We start from the raw sequence: 22,814 nt of genomic DNA on the forward strand, positions 1-22,814 counted from the left end.
TTCATTAGTTGCTAAAAACGGTCAGAGTGTTCTCAGCGAGGACATTATGCAGGTTTACACCCTCGCAGATGGCATCAGAACATGGATGGTTAGTATGGCTTATGATTATTGGTATTAAAATACCACATTTATTTTTATTTACTCTCTCATTTAAACTGTTTTGGTAGTTGGAGATGAAACAACGCTACCTTATGGGGAAAATGAATGGTGTAGAGGAAAAAGATCGAAGTCAGAATGAGGTTACGATGGAGTCACTTGGTAAATATTGATGCTATAAATGCACCTTTGATACACATTTTTTAAAATAATGAGGCTGCATTCTCACTTTCCCTTTTTTCACTCTCTTAACAGCTGAAATTTGCATCAGTAGAAGTTTGTTCCTCTTTCAATTCAGCCCAAGCGGAGGAATCTCTGCACCTCCGGAACAAGAGTCTTCCAGACCTGAAGATGGTGCCTGTGCTGCTCCTCTTCTCCGATCTATTTCGACCATAGAGGGAGACTTCCAGCCCAGTCCCTCCATATCCCAGACCCCTGAGGGAGCAGAAGCAGCAGGGCCAGGTCAGAGTGAGCGGACACAGGAACAGGCATTCTCTGCATCAGTAGATGCTGGTCCTTCCAGCAGCATCAGTTCTCAGGGTGCCACGGGCTCCTCAGAAAGTCTTCAGTCTCAAACAGGAGACCCTCTGTCCCCGTTAGTCTTCCCACGTAAAGCACCTTTCAGTCGGGGACGCTTGAGGCTCCTGTCCTTACGATCTATGGAGGAGCCTCGCCCAGCACCACCTGTCAAAGAGCGCTTCCCGATCCTCAAACACATCCTCAGCTTTTTGAAGGACATGGTCATTAATGAGAGCAGGTATGAACTGAGTATTTTCACCTCATGATGTGAATAGCTAGAAGTATGATGCCATTATTCAACAGATTTTGATGCATGAACTCACACACATGTTGTGCTAACCCGTATGATCATCTGACATACTGTTACACTAGTAGATACTAGTAGAGTATATACTAGTAGATACTGTGCTGAATGTCCTGTTGGCTCCAAATGTGACCGTGTTAATGATCTTACAAGTAGCCCTTACAACTTGTTTGCTAAGTTTTACCGAAATTACGGCTATTAGTTGCTGAAATATCATTGAACCGTTATCTATGCATTAAAATCTGTTGAATTATGGCAGCATACTGTACTTCTGAGAAATGCTTCTTTTTGTTGTGAATTTTTTTTATGTAGTTAAAATATTATTACAAATGTTGCTATACAGTAATAAAGTACTTACAAATGATTAACAAAGTATTAGTTTATAATTAAGTCATAGTTGATATATTGGGAGCAGACTGGTAACCCGAAGGTTGCGGGTTCGATACTCAATACTGGCAGAAAATGGCTGAGGTGCCCGTGAGCAGTCGCTTCCCGGGTGCCGAGGTGAATGGATGCCCACTGCTTTATTTATTTATTTATTTAACACTTAATACTAATGCAATTATTGTTTAATAAAGGTTGGTTTAAAGCTCTTATCAAAATTTCCCATTTTCTGTGACCTAATCTCAGGTGAGAGCTATTTACAATTAGCATAGCACAAAGCATAAAATAAGTTTTTTTTTAATAAGTTATAACTCTTTACCTAAGGGCCAATTAAACAATAATAATTGTGTTAATTACAGTGACAATAAATGAAGAACTCACTATTTGAATATAGCCTATTAATATATTAACAATGTAGGGACTACAATATATTAATGATAAATTAACTATAAACTAATCATTCGCAAAGTACTTTATTACTGTATACTTGTTATAAAGTGTTACAAATTGGGTATATGAATTGTAAGGTTTTTAGAAGAAGTCTCTTATTCACATCAAGGCTGCATTTATTTGTTTTCTATTTTAATATAGCCTATTTTAAAATGTAATTCATTCCTGTGATAACGGAAAAGCTGAATTTTCAGCATCATTACTCCAGTCTTCAGTCACATGATCCTTCAGAATTATTCCAATATGTTGATTTGCTACTCAAGAAACATTTCTTATTATCAATGTGGGAGGCATTGTCCTGCTTTATTTCTTTAATAGTCTCAATGAGCCCAAACCTCTGGTCAAAATCCTAAAAATTGGTTTATTTCCAGATTTTCAATGTGACATGTGGTGACATGTCTCTCATCAGTAGTAATGAAGTGTTCTTGTGTGTGTGTTCAGTGTTCTTCAAACTCTGGCTCTGAAGAAAGCACAGGCTCTGAGTGTGTGTGAGGTGCTGGAACTCGTGCAGAAGTGTATTCTCACCCTGGGGAAACCGCACCTCTTCCAGGCACCCTGTATTTTGTTTCTCCAGGAACTCTTGGCCTGTCAGAAAGATTTCACCAAGTATGTTATCCAACAAAATGGGCTGTCATTTCTTATGGTACTAATAATATCTACTAGTACTATACTAATCATTATTTTAACTCCATCTTTTCTTTCTCAGTTACTTTTCTCAGTTGGCGGGCAGCGGGCAGGAGATGAGGGAGCTGGTCAGGCATTCGCATCATCAGCTGGTTCTCATGCTAGTAGCGGCCGTGCAGGGCTTCAACGCACTGAACGAAAAGTGGGTTCTCTCTCCCCTGTTTTTAAACATTTGTTCAACAATATAAATTACATAGTCATACCCTGAACACGAAACCCTTGTGTGCTTTAGAAGTTGCTAATAATAAAGTTGCCACATAAGGGCTACAAATACATGCTTGATAAATCGGGACAACTGCTGTAGTCCTTATATACAACATATTATTTCTTATGTCCTTTCTATGTTTTATGCCCGTTATGTCTTCTTTATGTCCTCAGGGTCCTGCTCCCTGCCCTGTCCTGTGTGCAGACATGTCTGTTGCATTTGCTGGATATGAGCTGGGAGGCCGAAGATTTGTCGCTGTTTCAGGACATCAAACTGCCTGATCTTCTGCTCACCATGTCACAGGAAAACATCAGTGTACATGACATTGCCATCAGGTATGAGCTGGCTCAGGACAGATCTAGAGCAGTCGTTCTCAGCCTTTTTGACTTGAATTCAACCTTTTTTTGTGATTCCAGAAGATTCTGTTTCAGTGTATTCTTAAATAAAAACATCTTGATCTATTTGGTTTTTAGTGTTTAAATTAGGTTTGTTTTTTAAATATAATTTAATAATTTGAAGTCATCCTTTGGCCCCCTGGTTGAGAACCACTGATCTAGAGTAAACTTGATTATTAAATTGGGATTTTATTAAAAAAGACACATGAAGCATGTGCGTTATTGAAATAGTGTATTGTTATGACCATATTAATTTATGATGCTCATGTTGACTTTGACAATGTCCCAGTAGAATTGAAGGAAATGTCTTTTCTAATAAAACACCAGATTCAATTTATGACAAATGACCGCAGCCACGGGGACTTCAATTGTTAAAAGACTTCAGTATAAAAGGAGGGAGACAGACAGACAGTGGATGTCCAAATCAATTATCTGTTGACTTCTAACGTGTCGTTGTTGAACATGTCTTGAGTACTTTCGTGAGCTTTGTTGTTGTTAGTTGTTTTGCATTATTGTTAATAGGGCGTAATCTACACTTAATCCTGATCTCACAAACTAAGTTTAAAATGTATCAAATGTTTTATTTGGCTTCTCATCTGTCCTTTTCTTCATGTTACATGGTGGTGTAGTCAGTGGACGGAGGAGGATGAGATCGCTGACTATGAGAGGAACTGTGAATGGATGGATGAGTGTTTGGACGGCATGTTTGAGAAATGGTTTGACAAGATCAGCCAGGCCTCAGTGGAGGACAAGAGAAAGGTACAGATATCACATCAAAGAAATGTTTTCCTGTACAGTGAAACTGTAGATCACAAAGACCATCAAAGTTCAGATTAATTACATTTTTTTTTTTTTTTAATAATGGAGACGATTAAATAAGGCAGCTAACTTAACACAAAAAGTAACTTTTGGGTGGAGGTATTGCATTATTATTCATGGTTGTCATCTTTATTGAATGTATTCCTGCAAACCAATGGTTAATCTCTGCAAACACAAGTAAATGTCAGCATCCACAGTAATGCCTGATCATAAGATACACATTCACTTTGTTCAGGCAGAGCAAATATTAAAGTTTTTAAGTTTAAATCTGTGATCATCTGTGAACAGTGTTTGTTCTCTGCAAAAGCACAGATTTCACACACTTCCATATGCAACCTACCCAATAAACAAGACCTTTGACCTTTGCAGATGCACATGTTCATTGCACGCTACTGCGATCTGCTAAATGTGGAGATTTCGTGTGACGGCTGTGAGCGGATCGCACCGTGGCATCGCTACCGGTGCCTGCAGTGCACAGACATGGACCTGTGCAAGACCTGCTTCCTCAGTGAGTCACTTACGTTGTAATGAAGGGAAAGCAACATTGTCATGAATCATTTTTTCCACTTATTTATTAAAATAACATAAAGTTAGACTCTATGCAATGAATCTATTGCAGCATCAGCACATTTTTCTGGAGTGTGTGTGTTTAACGGTCCTGCTCTTCTTGTTCAGGTGGTGCTAAACCAGAAGGCCATGAGGATGACCATGAGATGGTCAACATGGAGTATGCCTGTGACCACTGCCAGGGCCTTATTGTGGGCAGCAGGATTAACTGTAATGTCTGTGAGGACTTTGATCTTTGCTTTGGCTGTTACAATGCCAAAAAATACCCAGACAGGTAATACACGCAGGGGTGTGCTATATCATCTGTTTTAATGATGTGGGATCTGACATTATCGAATATGCCCCTTACTTCGCAAAAACAATCCTAGAGAGTCCACGCATACATTGCTTGATGTAGCCTTTTAAGTTTAGGACTTCTGCACATGCGTGTTTAGATCTTGAATGCTTTCACTGCAAGATTTACTTTTATTAATATAAAATAACATTTGTCTTTTAGGCTATTTTTATATCCTATGATATAGTTAAGGAATCACACAAAGAGACGATTTTTTTTATATCAGTACGATTGCAAATGTGATATTTATTTTATACATCAGTTTAATAAACAAGAAGTTAAGTAACTTACATTTTAAACACAATATTGCCTGTTTTTGCTCCATTTCACCAACAAAAATAGTTCTAAACAAAGCCACAGCAGATCTGTTTTGCACACACTGAGCCACACACTGCGCGCAGTGTTTTGTTACTGAATGAATCAGTCCTCTTGAATGAATTGGTTGAATGAATGATTCAATGACTCCCTCAATAAGAAAGTGAAATGCTCATTCCTGATATAATTGGCCATTTGAACAAATCTGTTGAATAATAATAATAATAATAATAATATATCTGTGCTGATCTCAAGCCACCCCATGATGATTTCAATCGAATGGTTACAGCCCTATAGTGTCTTATTATTCTAATTTAATTTGTTGATTAAATTTGATTAAGAATTTGACACAAAAAATGATGTGTAGGCTACATTTAATTAGGTAAGAGAAAATGCTCTTTTGAAGACAAAAATGCCCATAAATGGTAAAAATCAATTTAAACTTATTGGTAAATTTAATTTCAGTCACTGCTGCGAACTAACCACTACACAGAATATGCAGAATAACATCAAAATATAGTTTAATTATCGTTATTGTTTCTAAAATCCCAGAAAATATCCAGATTCAGTATCGCACACCCTTAAATAAACGTGCCACACAATCGTGAAGACAACCACTAGCATGTATGGGCTGTTTATAGTCTGAGGCAGCAACTAAACAATGGTCATAAAAGTACAAACCATTCCCAAACAATTTTTCAAAATAAACAACAATATATATAATATATACACACACACACTGTATATAAACTTATAAATTATATTTGTTTATTTATTATTTATTTGTTCCCCTCTCTCCAGCCATCTGCCCACCCACCGTATCACAGTGTGCCCTATGGTCACCATCCGCATCAGTGACCGCCACAGACTCATCCAGCCCTACATACATAACTACTCCTGGCTTCTTTTTGCCACGCTCGCCCTGTTCACCTCTGAGCTGGTCAGCGAGAGAGCGCAGGACGGAGAGCCTCTGGATGATGTCACCCTCGGTTATGCCAGCGCTCTGCAGACCCACTGCTCTGACATCATCAATGAGTGCCTGCTGAAGGGACAGACTGGGAAAGGTAATCAGTATATTTGAATGTTCATGATCTGTTAGGAATTATATTATGTGTGTTAACTAGAAATGGAAGTCTGAAGTGGTTTATATGTATAGTTAGAATTGCTGTTGTTTCCTGTAGGTTTACGAGCCTCTGCCCTGCTGTCCCTGCTTTCTTCGAATGAATCGGCCACAGAGAGTGAACTGTGTCCTGCGACGGCTGGCTCCTCTCAGGACATCAGCAGCACAGACACCTCCTCACTGCCTAGCAGCACTACAGCTATCTGCTCCCCTTTGCTACCTAGAGACAGAGTCAGTCACTGCACACACTACATTACTGAAGCTCTTTGCCTTTTTTTTGTGTGTGTGACAAAAAAAACTTTAACTTTAACAATCTGTCCTCATGATATTGTTTTTTTCCCTCTTGACAAGAAACTCCAAAAGCTGGAGCCTAATGCAGAAGGTGATGCGAGGAGGAGGAAGCTAGTCTCTGAAGATACGTCAGACTCGTCCAGTGCAAGTCAGACACCCTCTGTGTCTAGTGAGGACACACTGTCCCCTGGAGTCAGAGGTGAGCCTGTGGGGGTTTCAGTTTCTCTGAGTACTCTTCAATAATCAAGAGCTCTAGTCTACAATATCTTTATATAGTCAAAGTTTGCAAACTTCTGCTTTTGGTGTAAATTTGTTGCATTTGAATGTCTTGTGGGATTCAGTCAAAGACAACGGAACATAGAAGGTGTAAATGAGCACAAAACTACTAGAGTAAAGATGTTGTGACAGCATTATAGGTAGCTAATTTAGTGTATTTTTTGTGTGTGTGTGTGTGTGTGTGTGTGTCTCAGTTTCAGAGTCAAGTGGAGATACTATCACATCTCCTACCTCAGAAAATTTGGATGCATATAAAGACCAGGAGGAAAAGACAGCCCGGGGGCCGCTACAGGAACACGTGTTTGCTGAATGCTCCAGAGAGAGAATTCTAGGATTGTTGGCAGCAATGTTGCCTGCAACCAAACCGGTAACAACAAAAATTCCAGTTTAATCTGTAATTGCTGGCTTTTGGTTTGTTGGCAGAGATTGCTTTGGAAAATGTTTGATTTGTAACCATTTTAAAAACCTCTTTTGTTTTTCACATTTCTATTCTACAAAATATGTTAATATTCAAATGTAATCCTCTATAGGGCAGCCCAGTATCTTTGTCCAGCTTGAGTCCCATCCTGCCACTGCTGTTCAGAGTGGTCATCTCGAATGCCGGCTGTCTCAATGAAACATACCACCTGACACTAGGTCTTCTGGGACAGCTTCTGTTAAGGATTGCTCCTGCTGAAGCTGATGCAGCTGTGTCCGAGGCACTGACAGATAAATTTGAGCTCCTTACCCTCGGAGATGGAGCAGCACTTGATGTTCCTGGTTGGAAGACCACTCAACTGCTCTTCAGTCTGGGAGCAGTGTGTCTGGACAGGTAGTGTGATGTAATATATAACATATGGCTGAATATAATGCGTATGAGAGGTCTTCAACCTGAATAGGGAGACAGAGCTGAACACATTTTACTGTTCAATACGGTATAAATATTGAGCTATGTGCATTTTGACCTATATTAAAATGCATTTAGCACCATATTAATGTATTTATGATACTTACATTGTATGTTATAAATAATGCTTCCATTGCAAAGCCACTTAATCATAATCATTTTGATGTACATTGTCAGTTTGGGGTCAGTAAAAAAAAAATATATATATATATATATATTTATATTTATATTTATTTATCAGACATTTATAAAGTTTTGTTTTTGAACTTTCAGTTTGTCAAAGAATCCTAAAACATTGCATCAAGGTTTCCACAAAAATATTATGCAGCACAACTGTTTTTCAATGTTGGTAATACTAAGAAATATTTCTGGAGCAGCAAATCAGTATATTAGCTTGATTTCTGAAGGATAATGTAACACTGAAGACTGGAGTAATGATGCTGAAAATTCAGCTTTGCCGTCACAGGAATAAATGACGTTTTAAAATAATTCTAAATACAAAATGGTTATTTGTTTTTCCTTTATTTTTGGTCAAGTAAATGCAGCCTTGGTGAACAAGAGACCTCTTTCAAAAAAAAAAAAATGTTTTAAATCTTACTGACCCCAAAAGAGACAATGAAACATTTTGTTGAACTTTACCTTTTTTTTTTACTTTAGCTTTGTTGGAAGTTATTGTATTTTTATATATTTTTTATAGAATTTTTTACAAAATGATGTTTTATATAACACTTTTCACTTGTGTCTGTGTCCATCACCTGTTTTTACATGACAACAGTCGTATCGGTCTGGATTGGGCATGTTCAGTGGCGGAAATCTTGCGGAACCTGAATGTTTCTTCACAGTGGTGTGCTGTTGTGGCAGCTTTCACTGATCACTGCATTCAGCAGTTACCACAGCAACTTAAGAGAACCAACCTCTTCACTTTGCTGGTGCTCGTGGGATTCCCTGAGGTATGAACGAACATGTCATATAACAATGTGCTGTAAAAATCACACTTATTTGAAGATGCAAAAGCCCTTCTAACATTTTGAAAAAGCTGCTCATAATAAATGTGTCTCTTGATATTAGGTTCTGTGCATGGGGACTCAGGCTGTGTTCATCGATAATGCCAACGAACGGCACAACATGATTCTGCTCAAACACTTCACTGAGAAGAACAGAGCTGCTGTGGTGGACGTCAAGACTCGTAAGAGAAGAACAGGTGCGAGTAAAGCTGTCAATGGGTTCTTCACACTTATCACACTCATCTCTCAAATTTTCTGAGCGGTAAAAATACCAGATATGCACGAGTCTTTCAGCACAGTCTAAAATCACATGACTGCCAATGATATTCAAACCCACCTTCATTTACAAAGGGTGCGTCTGCTTTACTCCCTTGTTTAACAGACTTTTTGTATGAAGGTACCTCTTAAGTAAACTTACTGGCTTCTAAGGCTTTAAATACAACAGAGCAAATATTTGATGACTGCAATGTGTATTTCTCCATTGTAAAACAATCATATGCTGAAAAACAAAAACAAAATGTTTGTTTTGATTGAACTGGCTTTCAAATTTCGACCACTGAAAGTATGTTGTGGGTAGCACAATGGGCAGCATCTTACAGATTCGCTACTATCTTCAGAATTTAAGTCGATGAAGACATCTCTCAGTAGACAGGATGTTCAATAAACGTTCTACTAAGACTAACCTCAGTTAATGGCTGCGTAGAGGACATTTCAGAAACACCCATGGTCACTCAAAATGGTAAGTAATGGTAAGAAATGGTGTTAATGCGACTCTCTGTGTCTACTGTATTTTCTCTCAGTGAAAGACTACCAGTTAGTCCAGGCGCATGAGAGCAGCAGCAGGAATGATGTGGAGTCTCATGAGGAACAGGCTGTGTCCCTGACCTCCGCCCACCTGAGCTGCTACCTGAAGAACTTCACCTCTATTGTGAGTCACCTGCTGCAGGTCGAGGTGGACAGCAGCGCCCAAGATGCTGTGGAGGCCACCTGGGTGCTCTCTCTCGCTCTTAAAGGACTCTATAACACTCTGAAGGTATTCACCAGACACCTAAACTCTGTGTGTACACATTTTATATACTTTAGTTTCCAAATACATTTTGGGTCATTATATAAATACACAACAAGTCATGAGTGGTCATGTTTTCCTCTTTTGCAGAAGCACGGTGTGGATCAAGCCCAGGAGGCCATCCAAGGCTCCGGCCTGATGCAGCTCCTGGTCCGTAAGTGCAGCAAAGGCACAGGCTTCAGCAAGATGTGGCTTTTGCGAGACCTAGAGATACTCTCCATCATGCTTTATTCCTCCAAGCGAGAGATCCACTCCATGGCAGAGGACGGAGACACGGAGACAGATGGAGAGAAGGAGAGAGAGAAAGAGCATGACTCTGATCACTCCAGCTGCTGCGCTGATGATGCTGATCCAAACAGACCAGATCCACTGGAAGGACTGGATGAAGAGACAAAGATCTGTTTCCAGGTTAGGCTTCAGACACTCATCCTCTGTTAGACGTGGGCCCTTTTCACCTCCTTCTGTTCTTCTCGTATCTTTTCCAGCAGTTTGATCTTGAATCATCAGATTGATTGAGTGTTGTAATTGCTCCTCACCAGCTGAGTTGGAGAAGGAAAGGGGGTGGATAATTCACAGTACTAAAATGTAGAAATTAGTATGTAGAGGAATAATTAGCTCTGATATTTGTCTTGCTCTTAGATTACCCATGATGCTCTCAATGCCCCACTGCACATCTTGAGAGCCATGTATGAGCTCCAGATGAAGAGGACAGACTCTTTCTTCCTTGAGGTGCAGAAAAGGTGAGTTACATTTCGATTTAGCATTTCTGTTATATAGTCATGTTTTAAATTGTATAGGCTAATGAATGAGCTCAAAAATGTGCATACCCCTTGCAGAATCAGAAATAATATATGAAAAAATAAGAGACATAGGGTCAGATTTACTAAACAAGGCAAATAAGCGTGAGCACAATTCCAAAAAAGTGCCAGTGGGAGTGTAAAGTTCTGCTCGTGATCACCTTGCATGATTCATTTGCAATACTCTCCTCCCACAAATTTTGCATCTGAAAGTGAAACTTCTACAACTGCATATGCAATAAGGTCAGCCATAAAAATATCTGTTCACGCCTTTTTAGCGCAAATTTTTCACTGCGCGTCTTTAGTAAATCCTGACAGTAGTTTATTAACGGCAAAAAAAGGTTTTCTCAGTGAGCGGTTTATTATAAAACAAATAATTTTGAAAATATTTCAAATAGCATCATCCATTTTTATCGATCCTTAATATCTACACAGTGCTGAAGTTCTTGCAGATTTTGTGAGAGGTGTGCAAACTTATTAGCAGAATTGTAAATAAATATTGTGTGTAACTCAGTTGTATTAAATAAAATCAAAGACTTTCTCTCAAATAATCCTTTTTTCTAAAATATCATCTCAAAGGTTTGATGGTGATGCTATAAAAACCGATGAGACTATTCGTACGCTGGCACAGAAGTGGCAACCATCTAAAAGACCTCGTTCTGAGGAAAGAAGCACCAAGGCTGTAGATACTGATATTATCATTGTGCCCTGTGTGGTAAGACTCATTTTTAAGATTAAACTTATATTTGAGTATATTTTGTGATCTTGGGTAAATGAAGTTAATTCACTCTATTTTCTTTGACCTTAGTCTAAACCTACCCGGTGTGAACGAGCCACAGAAGAAACGAACGTCATCACACAGAAACTTATCACCAACAGCGAGAGCGACCTGCAGCTGAGTTACGCCAAACAGCGGCGCACCAAAAGCTCAGCTCTGTTGCATAAAGAGCTGGACGCCCGCAGTAACAAGGCAGTGCGACAGTACCTTTTCAAGGTGAACGAGGCCATTGCTATCCTGTACGCGCGTCATGTGTTGGCGACGCTGCTGTCCAACTGGCCTTCTGACACACCCATCAGAGAGGAAGACCTTGAGCTGAGTGGAGCTTCTCACATGGCCTACATACTGGACATGCTCATGCAACTAGAGGAAAGACCGATGTGGGAGAAGGTGAGAAGGGGATTGTAGTCAGGATCTAAAATGCCAAACCTGTGAGTGAGCTGAGAAAATTTACAGGCAGGAAGTATTTGTTTCTTTCAATGAAACTGTACCATTATTACTAGCATACATTTCTTCCTCACATATTGCATCTCAGATCTTGCAGAAGGTACTGAGGGGCTGCAGCCAGAGCATGCTGGGTAATCTGTCACTGACTGCATGTCAGTTTATGGAGGAGCCTGGGATGGCCGTGCAGGTCCGTGAGTCCAAGCACCCCTATGACAACAATACCAACTTTGAGGTATGAATTCCATTTTCTCTTTTTACTCAAAATCCCTTGATCATGATTGAGTCTTTCTGGTCCACTCAGTGTCATCCTTTGCATTGTCTCAGGATAAGGTGCACATCCCCGGAGCGATCTTCCTGTCTGTGAAGTTTGACTCACGCTGTCTCACAGAGGAAGGATGTGACGAGCTCCTGATGGCCAGCAGTAGCGACTTCCTGCAGGACCTGCACACTTTCAGTGGTTCTCACCAGAAATGGACGGACTTTGAGATTCCTGGTGAGAGTTTGAGAAAGTGGCATGTTTGAGTGCTAGTGGTTTATAAATGAATCATAACAGACTTACATTTACTTGGTTTGGACTTACTTTTACATGAATAAATTGGTCATATAATTAAATCATAACAAGAGACTAAAGCCCTATTCGCACGGGATTAGTATTACCTAGGGACCTCTGGTAATTTGTAATAATCGCAGAGGTCGTCTGTGATTTTTATCCCGTGCGAATCTGCCATGACTGTAAAAATGTCTGTAAAAATTCCCCCGAAAATTACCTACCGTATTTCGACCAACACAGGGGTCCTCTGATAATACCAGTCCCGTGTGAATCCCCATGTCTGTGATTTTGGGCTGTTTTTTTATCAGCCTATCGTTTCCTAAAGAACGTAATAACCATTATGGGCCGTTTAACAGTCCATTTTACGTCTGTATCAAAACTATATTAACATCTCTCGATATGCCCTACTCCAATCCGATTATAGTTGTTCTCGAATAAAAACTATGAAGTGCTGCACAAGAGAAAACAAACTACAGTAAAGACGTGACCCGGAAGCTCAACTCGGACTGTTGTCATGGAAATGTTAAACTATTCATTTTGGTGCAACATGGAAGCTCTTTTGGAAAGTTTGGACGCTTTTTGTTATGCAGCTGTGATGTCATATCCTGACTAAAGTCCGTAAAATCGAGGGAATTACGGACATTTATTTGCCCGTGTGAATGAGCCACCAAAAACACAGACGTCAGGGGGTAATTTCTTAATTACAGAGGTCCAGGGGTAATACTAATCCCATGCGAATAGGGCTTATATGTCTGCTTTCAATAGTAGGACACAAACATGATGGTTCGCCGTCAGCTAAACTGAAACTGTAAAGAGGTCCAGTATTCCTCCTGACCTTTGTGCTGGTCTGATCCATAAGTATAGGAAATGTTTGGTGGAGTTTATGCTGCCAAAAAGAAAACCAACCAGATATTATATCCAATACTTTCCAAATCAAATAACTGACTTTTCTCTATACTAAAGCCAAAGCAAATAGTTAAAATATCATTTGGAAAATATTGACTTTTTTATTAAATATTACATGTAATTAAATGTAATAATATAGAATATTAAGATAAACATATAAAAAAAAACATGAATATAATTTTTGGTCCCACTTTATATTAAGTGGCGTTAAGTACTATGTACTTACATCAAAAAATAAGTACAATGTACTTATTGTGTTCATGTTGTATTGTAAAACACTTTTGCTGCTATTGAGGTGTGATACGGGTAAGGTTAGGGATGGGTGTGGTGGATTGGGTAGGTTTAAGGTGTAAGGGAAGGGTCAACTGTGTAATTACAAATGTAATTACATAAATTAATTACAGCTATAATTACATGCAGGAATTTTTCAAATGTAAGTACGATGTAAAAACATGTAGTTACACAATAAGTACATTGTATCAAATGATTAATTTCAATGTAAGTACATAGTACTTAAAGCCACTTAATATAAAGTGGGACCATTTTTTTTTTTTCAAAGCAGTGTGTTAAAGTATTAGGTTACACTTTATTTTAAGGTGTCATTGTTACAGTGTTATTATATATTTAAGTACTGGTTAATAATTAACAACATGTACTTACTTATAGTAGGATTAGGGTTTGGTTGAGGGTTAGTTGCATGTAATTATGCATAATTTACTGTTATTACTATAAGTACATGCAACATATGTAACAATGACACTGTAAAATAAAGTGTTACCAATTATTGTATTAAACTTTCAGTATTTAATACATAGCTAATAAATATTTATTTAAATATACATTAATTTTCTTTCACATTTTTCACTGTCCCCTGGCACCCCTTTGTGGCCCTTTGAGGTCCCTGGACCCCACTATAAACAAAACCCTGGTTTAAGCAAAATTGTTGTGATGGATTAGAACAAATTTTAGGGCCACTTTTTATAGAAATTCAGGTCAGTCTAAAGGGTTCACATATGTTTTCCTGCATTTGTATATCTGCTGATGTACATGCATTTTAACTTTAGTTACAATGACAAATGAAAACATAATTTTTTCTCTTTCTCCTCTAGGGGACACTCTCTACTTCAGGTTTATATCAGATATGAGTAACACAGAATGGGGCTACAAGTTCACTGTGACTGGTGGCCATCGAGGGCGCTTTCAGACTGGTATGCTTTTGCAGTCATTTACTTAACTCTTGATGTCTCTTTTGATGTCTGTGACCAATGTCCTCTAGTCACTGTTTTTCTTCAACCTGTGCTGTCATCATCTTCCTGTCTGGTTACTGTCCTCTACAAGTACACCCTCTAATGAGCCAAAAAAAAGTCCATCTTATTCATTAAGCATTTCACTTGAGACTTGAATTCTTACAGTCTTTTGGAGATGTAGTGTTGGTGTCTCACTTGCTGATTTTCAGTAGTAAGCTTCATTTACACTGCAGTTTAAGAATCAGAGGGGGTCGTGTGCACGGACGTGTCTCTCAGCGTGTGAGAGCGTTAACAGCTCCAAAAACTCAACTTCCTGCTGAGCCAATGGCCCTGCCGACCCTCTGATCATAACTAGCACATTTAAAATGAATGAAGGCAGTCAGTTGGGTGAACTCGGGGTTTTGGCAGTGACAAGTGAAGTGAGCTACTAATGCTGAACAGAAAACGCAAACGCAACATATCACAAACACTGACTGTTAAACCATAATGATCTGAGTATTTGTCTAAATAAATTAAAAAATAAAACGCAAACTACAATCAGTCATTTAAATTCTGAATTTAGGCTTCTTGAGATTTATTTTGTACAGTATAGAAAACTAAAACTATTAAAAATCATAATCAAAAATGAATATCATGAGTTAAACTGGTAACCCGAAGGTTGCGGGTTACATTTGATTCTCAATACCGGCAGGAAATGATTGAGGTGCTCCCCAGGAGCAGAGGTGAATGGAGGCCCACTGCGCCGTGTGTGCGTTAACTACTCACTGCTCCTAATGTGTCTGCACTTTGATGGGTTAAATGCAGAGGACAAATTTGAGTATGGGTTGCCATACTTCGCCTTCACGTCATGTCACTGTCACTTACTATATAAATAATACCAAAATAACACCGTAAGATTACATTTAGCAGTGTTAAATTATTAGTGTTTTAAAGAATGATAAAATATGCAAAATGAGCATACATTTATCTACTGATATTGATAAATGAAAAAAAATATGGACCAATATTGATCATTTATCCATTACAGAATTCTCATCCACAACCCAGTTGCCCAGGCCATTCACACACAGATGTTTTAGAATGTGGGCGCAACAGTCATACACCTCCATATAGAGCATGTTTGCTTGGGTAAACAATGTGAAACACTTACTGGTATACTTAAAAGAATTCTGTGAACGGCCCTTAGTATGTAAACCTCTGAGCATATGATTGATCATGACTGTCAGTAGTGAGTCACGACACAAGTCACTTTGAACTCTTCTCCTGAGCCTTGTCCACTTATAATCAAAGAATTACTTGTGGAAAAGCCAAGAAAAGACTTGTGCCCCTTTTGCTCTGTTTCTGACGTTATTATTCCAAAATGGAATATCAAATGAGTTTTCCCAGCCATGAAAGCAGCGCCTCATTTATGAGGTCTGCCAACTCATTGGTTTTTTCACAGATGAGGCTTAAGAGGGTAAACAAGATAAAGAAAACAGCCCCACATGTGGATTTATGTTCTTCCTTTTATATTCTTTTCAATTTGCAAGTTAAGTGCATCCTATGGTGTTTTTTCACATTTTCAAATTTCTTTAGTATGTAATTTTGCTGTTTGAGTATAAAAAAGGTCTGCAATGTTACAAAGCACAAAGTCCACTCTAAAGGAAGTTATTCCGTATATCAGTAAGAACCGTTTCTGACCTTGCTCACAATTCTCTTCACAATTCCTCATTTCAGTAATTCCCTCCCAAGGCATACACAATAAAAGGGGTGAGGCCTGATTGAGTTGTGTGAGTATTGTGTTGTTGAACTGACGTTATAGTTAGCAAAGTTACAGTAATGGCTCCATGACATTGGAAAAAACTGACATTGCAATATTTAGTTTTTCTGCGATGTGAAAACAGTTTCGCCAGATGACTTGAATAGCTTAATCTGGAAATAATTAATCGTTCTAGAATTCTTCAGTCATTGTGTGATATTGTTGGGGAGTGAATACAAAGTACAAGCATTAGATAAATATAATAGAAGAAAGATACAAATGAAATAAATAGTGCTTTATGTTTTTCATGTAAGTGTAACAGTATTCAGGTACAGAAATGTAATAATCAGATGTAAAATAACACTGATAGAGGCAGAAGAGAACGGAACTGGGTGTTCCGAAATTAGTTCTTTCCCACTCGAATGGCTTAAAATCACTTGAATGTTTAAACCTAAAACACGTATAAATGATAAACTTTCACTCTATGATGGTTAAACCTTGCAATTAATCAGAGAATCAAATGTGTTTCAAACCGTGGGGCCTGGTCTGTATGGATCACAGATCAACTACGATCCCTATACTTGACATCACACATCCTGCGACATGACTATCGCAGAGGCGCACATCGCGATATCGATGCTAAAACGATATATTGTGCAGCCCTAGTTACAGTAGTGTTTACAGCGCCTCAGGAAGCCTTCGGAGCTGATACTCATCAGCTTATGGTAAGGGGCGTTGCATTTCCGACACGCGCTCTAAGCAGTAGACCAATCATAATAGACTGGAGCCGGCTGACTAATAAAAGCAGACTGTGCTTTTCGAAAGGCGGGTTTTAAAGAAATCTAAACTAAAACAGAGTTCGGACACTGGGTGAAAACAGATGCTGCAACAATGTAAATGATAAGAAAAAATGTGTTTTTTGAACATTAATTAATGTAAGTATATTGTAGCAGACCTCATAAACAATGATGAACATAATAGGACCCCTTTAACTAATATGTTCACATTTTATGTTTTTGAATCTGAACAGGTTTTGAGATCCTGAAGCAGATGCTAGCGGATGAGCAGGCCCTCACTCACCTCCCGCTTTCTGACATCTGGGAGTGGCAGGTGGGCGTGGCTTGTCGGCAAACAGGAAACCAGCGGCTGAAAGCTATTCATCTGCTGCTGCGGCTCCTGCAGTGTCCGTCTCAATGGTGTGTCCCTTCTTACCTTTCTGATAGTGCTTTTTAAAAGCTGACAGCATTTATTAAAACCAACAAAAGGCAGCCGCATCATCCCGCAGTGCTTTATAGCTGTCCCAATATTCTGGAGAGATGAGGCAGCAACTTCCTTTCAGAACCTGGTTCTGTCAGGTCAGTTCTGCTCTTGGTGGATGGCAGGTCCAACTTGACCCAGTTTAACACGCCTCAAGTGAGCTTATCTTCCTCTCTCTCCGCAACTTTTCTTCTTGTTTCTGAAAATCTATGAGGTCAGAAATGCTATTGAAAATTGAATCAGGGGGCCGACTTTCAAGCACACAAATATTGTCATCATCTTATTGGTGGTTTTCCTCAAAACCACCTCTTGAGTGGTTTATTCTATTCCGGCTCATTCTTTTGTGTGTTTTGTTTTGGTGAGCATCCAGATTAACACAGCTTTTGCATAACGCATCTGACAGTGGCTTTCTGCCTTCATTGTTCCCATGGCAACAAGGTCACATGTCAGGCTGATTTGCATAATTTCCATGGTGTTTGGACACAGTTACATCATCATCATCAGCAGAGAGACCGTGTATGAGAGAAATAGAGACATTAACCTGTAGTGTCAGATGAGTTAGCGAGTTTGAGGAATAGCCCATGCAAATGACCACCTGTTCTCTGCAAGGGGAACATTAATCGGGTGAATGAGATTGCCACATAATTCAAATATGAGTAATGATAAAGCTAAGATCATCCAGAGTGTAATGACCTCACGTTTAGATTGTTGTGTGTGTTAACACAGGGGTTGTGACCTTACACTTCTGCGGCCGCTGTGGCAGCTCTTCACTACTATGGAGAGTGGTTTGAGTCAGGACCCCACCAGCATCACGGTCCTCCTTCCTCTCCACCGCGCTCTCACAGAGCTCTTTTTCATCGCCGAAGCAAAGGCCATGGTGAGTGACCATCTTCTTCCTCTTCTTCCTCTCAAGCAGCTCTTCTAAAAACATTCTTGAGAAAGCAATCCATCTTAAGCGTTCACCTCAGCTACAGATCTTTTCGATTCAAGCTGATTAGCTGTTGAAAGGAATGGTTTACGTAATAATGAACATTCCCTCGTGTATGCTGTTCGCAATCACGTCTGTCCAACACCAATAAAATCCCCAAAACCCAATTAATTAAGCCATTGAATGGCAAAAGCAGCATAAAGAAAAAGAGCGCAGGATTTTGGAACACCATGAAGTTGAGTAAATTATTAATTTATTTGTATTTCACTATTCCTCATTTTTATGAGATATTTGAAATATTTGCATGCTTTTAAATAATTATTTACACTACCGTTCAGAAGTCTGATGTTTGATGCCACAGCAAATACCCTTATAATGTTTTTTTTTTTATTTCAAATAAATACTGTTTGTTTGAACTTTCTGTTCATCAAAGAATCCCAGAAAAAAGTATCATCTTCCAAAAAAAATATTAAGCAGCACAACTGTTTTCAACATTGATAATAATAAGACATTTTTCTCGAGCAACAAATCAGTATATTAGAATGATTTCTGAAGGATCATGTGACACTGAAGACTGGAGTAATGATGCTGAAAATTCAACTTTACCATCACAGAAATAAGTTACATTTTACAGTATATTAAAATAGAAAACCGTTGACATCAGGTGATAACATCAGTCATCTTTTTGTATAGTTTCATTTAAGGTGCATCATTTGTCTGTATCTTTGATTCTTAAGCTTTATTTCGTCATTTATTTTGGTATGCGTTTAGGGTCATGCATGTGTAACAGATGTGAATTGTTCTGTCCTTCAGACAGTGATGATAAAACAGTGACAAATGTGTCCCCTTCCAAAATTCCTGATACCCCATTAAGTTATTTATTCTGGCATTGCTTTTTATGGAGCATATTTATTGAATTCTGGGAGGCGTCCAGGTGACGTTCAAGTAATTGTTTTCTGCTGTCACAAGGAAATAGTTCTGTGATGAAAAGTGAAAAACTGGACTGGAGAGCATTCGATTTTTAGTGTCAGATTTCATTCAGTCTGAATCATGCCAGGGTCTGTGAGTGTCTGTCAGGGGAGCCGCACTAAAGTGAGTCTTCCCATATGATTTACTGCGGTTCTCATATCCACATGCGCAACTGTCTGTTGAGTGTACGTGTCTCAGTCCCGGAGTTCAGCATTTGTATGCTACACTCAAACTCCAAAAATAATAGAAACACCCACACAGAAACGTACAGGCCTGTCATTAGCCTTTAATGGCCTTATTTACATGGGTATAGTCTACAAGACTCGATAAAGCATTATGGCTGTAATACATGTCCTGTTTACCGATGGTGGATCCTCAGCTCAAACTCACGGTTTAACTGGATCTCCTTGATAATCCATATGTATGGATCTGTGCAACAATACAAAATTGTTCAAGATCCATCAAAGATTGCATCCATATTCATGGTAATTTGTTGCAGTGCCCTCTTAAACAATGTGTGAAAGGCAACATAGATAGACTTCTATATTTGTCTTTCTTTGTCTATCGCTTTAGTTTTTTCATGTGAATGCAATTATTTTTTACCAATTGCTTTCAAGGTCATTTTTAAGTGAATGTATGAAGTTTCTCTCCTGTTCATAGCAGAGTAACCACAGGTGTAGTTGATCACATTAACTATGTTACACTAATGTTTGACAAGCAGTGTCAACATACTTTGTCTTAGTTTTAAACACACCTTTTGTTTATAATTTGGAACGTAACAAACTTAAACTGGGGAAATTATTTACTTAGTGTGTTTTGCTATATTTCTTAAAAATAAAATTCTCTCGTTTTGATATTTTTGCTATATAATGCAAGGACAATTATACATATGTAAAAGTGGCTTCAGCTTCCAAACATTTTATTAGTGCGTGGGAGAGACAAAACTGGGCCATAGGGGGCACTAAGACACCTCCTTGTATTCAAAGTAAGTCAAACTAGTCTTCAAGAATATAGTATAGTCACACAGACAGTTCAGAGAGATGCATATGAACATATGCAGTACATGATATTTATAGATATAAACAGCGTCGGGTAATGTCTGAGTGAATGGCTCTCTTTCTTTGAGCCTGTGAATGGGAGGAAAGTTTTTATGACAATACTCTTTCATCACTGAGCCATAATGCTTTAACAGCCAAGTTGGGCTCAAATATGAAGTGGTTTGTTTGTGTGTGTGTTTGAATGAGATATGTTTAAGTGAGCATTAGTGTTGAGGACTGACAGGCAAATGGATGAAGTGTGTGTTTTGTAAGAGTGTGGAGTGGTTACGGCAGTAGATACTCAATACTCTTTGGCCTCATTATGAAGAGCCTTAATCTCTACCACAACCGCTGCACTTCTCAGAAGTGACCATAAAGATTTCAAACCTCTCAGCAGCCAGATGATCATTACTGATCTATAGTGTTTTTTGTTTTTTTTTTCAGTTAGGCAACGCTAGAAAATGGGATCAGAACACTGAACTAATGGGAGATTGTCAACGCGTATTTGAAAGAGCGTTTCAGCATGTGAATACTCAGCTGTCGCAACATTTGAGTCGGAAATGAGACGGAAAGAAGAAAAAAAAAAACGATAAGACGTTCAGACTTGCTATGTCTTCCTCTCCTGTAGTGTAGTAACACACATTTCTGCTGGATGACAAAAAAACCCTCCTTCACAGAGGAAGTGGTTTCGAATGTGTTCTGACATGACAAAAGCTGCAGCCTCTCCACAGTCTTTAGAGAGTTCTGTCAAGAAGCGTTTAGATGTCTAGATGCTGTTCGTTTGGGTGTAGAAGTAAAGTGCAATCTGACCGGCTTCTGTTAACCCAAAGCATTGACGGCAATCCATTCATAACTCTTCCAACTAAAGTAATCGAAGCTGAGCTCTCAGTAAGGATGTTGTTTGACAAGGTTAAGAAGACTGAACAGGATATTGCAATGGATGTATCTTAGTTTTTTAAATATTTTTATGTAGAAAAACAGTTTATTTACATTAAAGGCATAGTTAACCCATAAATGAAAACTCTGTCATCATTTACTCACCCTAAAGTTGTTCCAAAGCTGTATGAATTTCTTTCTGCTGCTGAACACAAAAGAAGATATATTGAAGAATCAGTAACCAAACAGTTGATGGGTCCCATTTATTTTCATTTTCCGTACATATTCTTCAAAATATCTTATTTTGTGTTCAGCAGAAAAACGAAATTCATACAGGTTTGTAAATGATGACAGAATTTTCATTTATGGGTTAACTAACCCTTTAAGTAATGTTTTATTTTTATTTTACATAACCTTTTTCCAGCATGTTTAATGAATAGAGGCATACATACATATATACATATATATATATAGCGGGGGAAATAAGTATTGAACACGTCATTGACATGAAATTTTCACCAGCTGTTGGTAACAACCCAAGTAAGCCATACATACAAAGAAACAAACAAAAATAAGTTCAGAAATTAAGTTATGTGTAATAATGTGAAATGACACAGGGAAAAAGTATTGAACACATGAAGAAAGGGAGGTGCAAAAAGGCATGGAAAGCCAAGACAACTGCTGAAAACTTACAGTAATTAAAAAGCAATCCAGCCCCCTGTCAGTGGAAATTAATAACAGCTGGTTCAGTCCCAAATGATGGCCTACAAAAAGGTCTCATTGCCAAGGTGTCACACAAGACACATCTCATGATGGGTAAAAGCGAAGAGCTGTCTCAAGACCTTCGCAACCTAATTGTTGCAAAACATAATGATGGCATTGGTTATAGGCGCCATTCTAAGCTTCTGAATGGTCCAGTGAGCACTGTTGGGGCCATAATACGGAAGTGGAAAGACAATAATTTCACCATAAATTTGCCTCAACCAGTGCTCCTCGCAAGATTTCTGATAGAGGAGTAAAAAGAATAATCAGAAGAGTTGTCCAAGAGCCAAGGATCACTTGTGGAGAGCTTCAAAAAGACCTGCAGATAGCAGGTACTGTTGTCTCAAAGAAAACAGTAACTAATGCACTCCACCGCCATGGCCTGTTTGCACGCTCACCACGCAAGACTCCATTACTGAAAAAAAAGCATGTTGAAGCTCATTTAAAGTTCGCTGCACAACATTTGGAAAAGCGAGTGAAATACTGGGAGAATATAGTGTGGTCACATGAGAGCAAAATTGAACTGTTTGGATGCCATAATACACACCATATTTGGAGGAGAAATGGCAGTGCACATTACCCTAAAAACACCATACAACTTGGTGTTGGCTCTTGGACAACTCTTCTGATTATTCTTTTCACTCCTCTATCAGAAATCTTGCGAGGAGCACTGGTCGAGGCAAATTTATGGTGAAATTATTGTCTTTCCACTTCCGTATTATGGCCCCAAAAGTGCTCACTTGAACATGTGATGAACATATTCTCTGACTTTTCAGGCGTTTTTTTTACAACACAATATTACTGTAT

The 22,814-nt window shown here is 38.7% G+C and overlaps 1 protein-coding gene across 3 annotated transcripts in view; it reads left to right on the forward strand.

Moving 5' to 3' along the window:
* The window catches only part of zzef1 (zinc finger, ZZ-type with EF hand domain 1), a 46,697-nt gene that overhangs the window by 18,267 nt on the left and 5,616 nt on the right, over positions 1 to 22,814 (forward strand). For 2 of the 3 annotated variants that reach the window (XM_081364966.1, XM_081364967.1), the window contains exons 27-51: positions 9 to 88; positions 168 to 258; positions 352 to 853; positions 2,195 to 2,359; positions 2,460 to 2,579; positions 2,816 to 2,977; positions 3,667 to 3,796; positions 4,226 to 4,364; positions 4,532 to 4,697; positions 5,874 to 6,136; positions 6,254 to 6,682; positions 6,954 to 7,126; positions 7,290 to 7,570; positions 8,421 to 8,595; positions 8,714 to 8,846; positions 9,450 to 9,682; positions 9,806 to 10,123; positions 10,355 to 10,455; positions 11,092 to 11,227; positions 11,321 to 11,680; positions 11,826 to 11,969; positions 12,062 to 12,230; positions 14,303 to 14,401; positions 17,209 to 17,374; positions 18,162 to 18,312. In XM_081364966.1, coding sequence (XP_081221092.1) covers positions 9 to 88; positions 168 to 258; positions 352 to 853; positions 2,195 to 2,359; positions 2,460 to 2,579; positions 2,816 to 2,977; positions 3,667 to 3,796; positions 4,226 to 4,364; positions 4,532 to 4,697; positions 5,874 to 6,136; positions 6,254 to 6,682; positions 6,954 to 7,126; positions 7,290 to 7,570; positions 8,421 to 8,595; positions 8,714 to 8,846; positions 9,450 to 9,682; positions 9,806 to 10,123; positions 10,355 to 10,455; positions 11,092 to 11,227; positions 11,321 to 11,680; positions 11,826 to 11,969; positions 12,062 to 12,230; positions 14,303 to 14,401; positions 17,209 to 17,374; positions 18,162 to 18,312 — 4,886 coding nt within the window. The remainder of the gene's footprint in view (positions 1 to 8; positions 89 to 167; positions 259 to 351; positions 854 to 2,194; positions 2,360 to 2,459; positions 2,580 to 2,815; positions 2,978 to 3,666; positions 3,797 to 4,225; positions 4,365 to 4,531; positions 4,698 to 5,873; positions 6,137 to 6,253; positions 6,683 to 6,953; positions 7,127 to 7,289; positions 7,571 to 8,420; positions 8,596 to 8,713; positions 8,847 to 9,449; positions 9,683 to 9,805; positions 10,124 to 10,354; positions 10,456 to 11,091; positions 11,228 to 11,320; positions 11,681 to 11,825; positions 11,970 to 12,061; positions 12,231 to 14,302; positions 14,402 to 17,208; positions 17,375 to 18,161; positions 18,313 to 22,814) is intronic. The other variant, XM_081364968.1, reaches the window with a different exon arrangement.

The sequence above is a fragment of the Scardinius erythrophthalmus genome (assembly GCF_964197995.2).
Source record: "Scardinius erythrophthalmus genome assembly, chromosome: 5".
NCBI lineage: Eukaryota > Metazoa > Chordata > Actinopteri > Cypriniformes > Leuciscidae > Scardinius > Scardinius erythrophthalmus.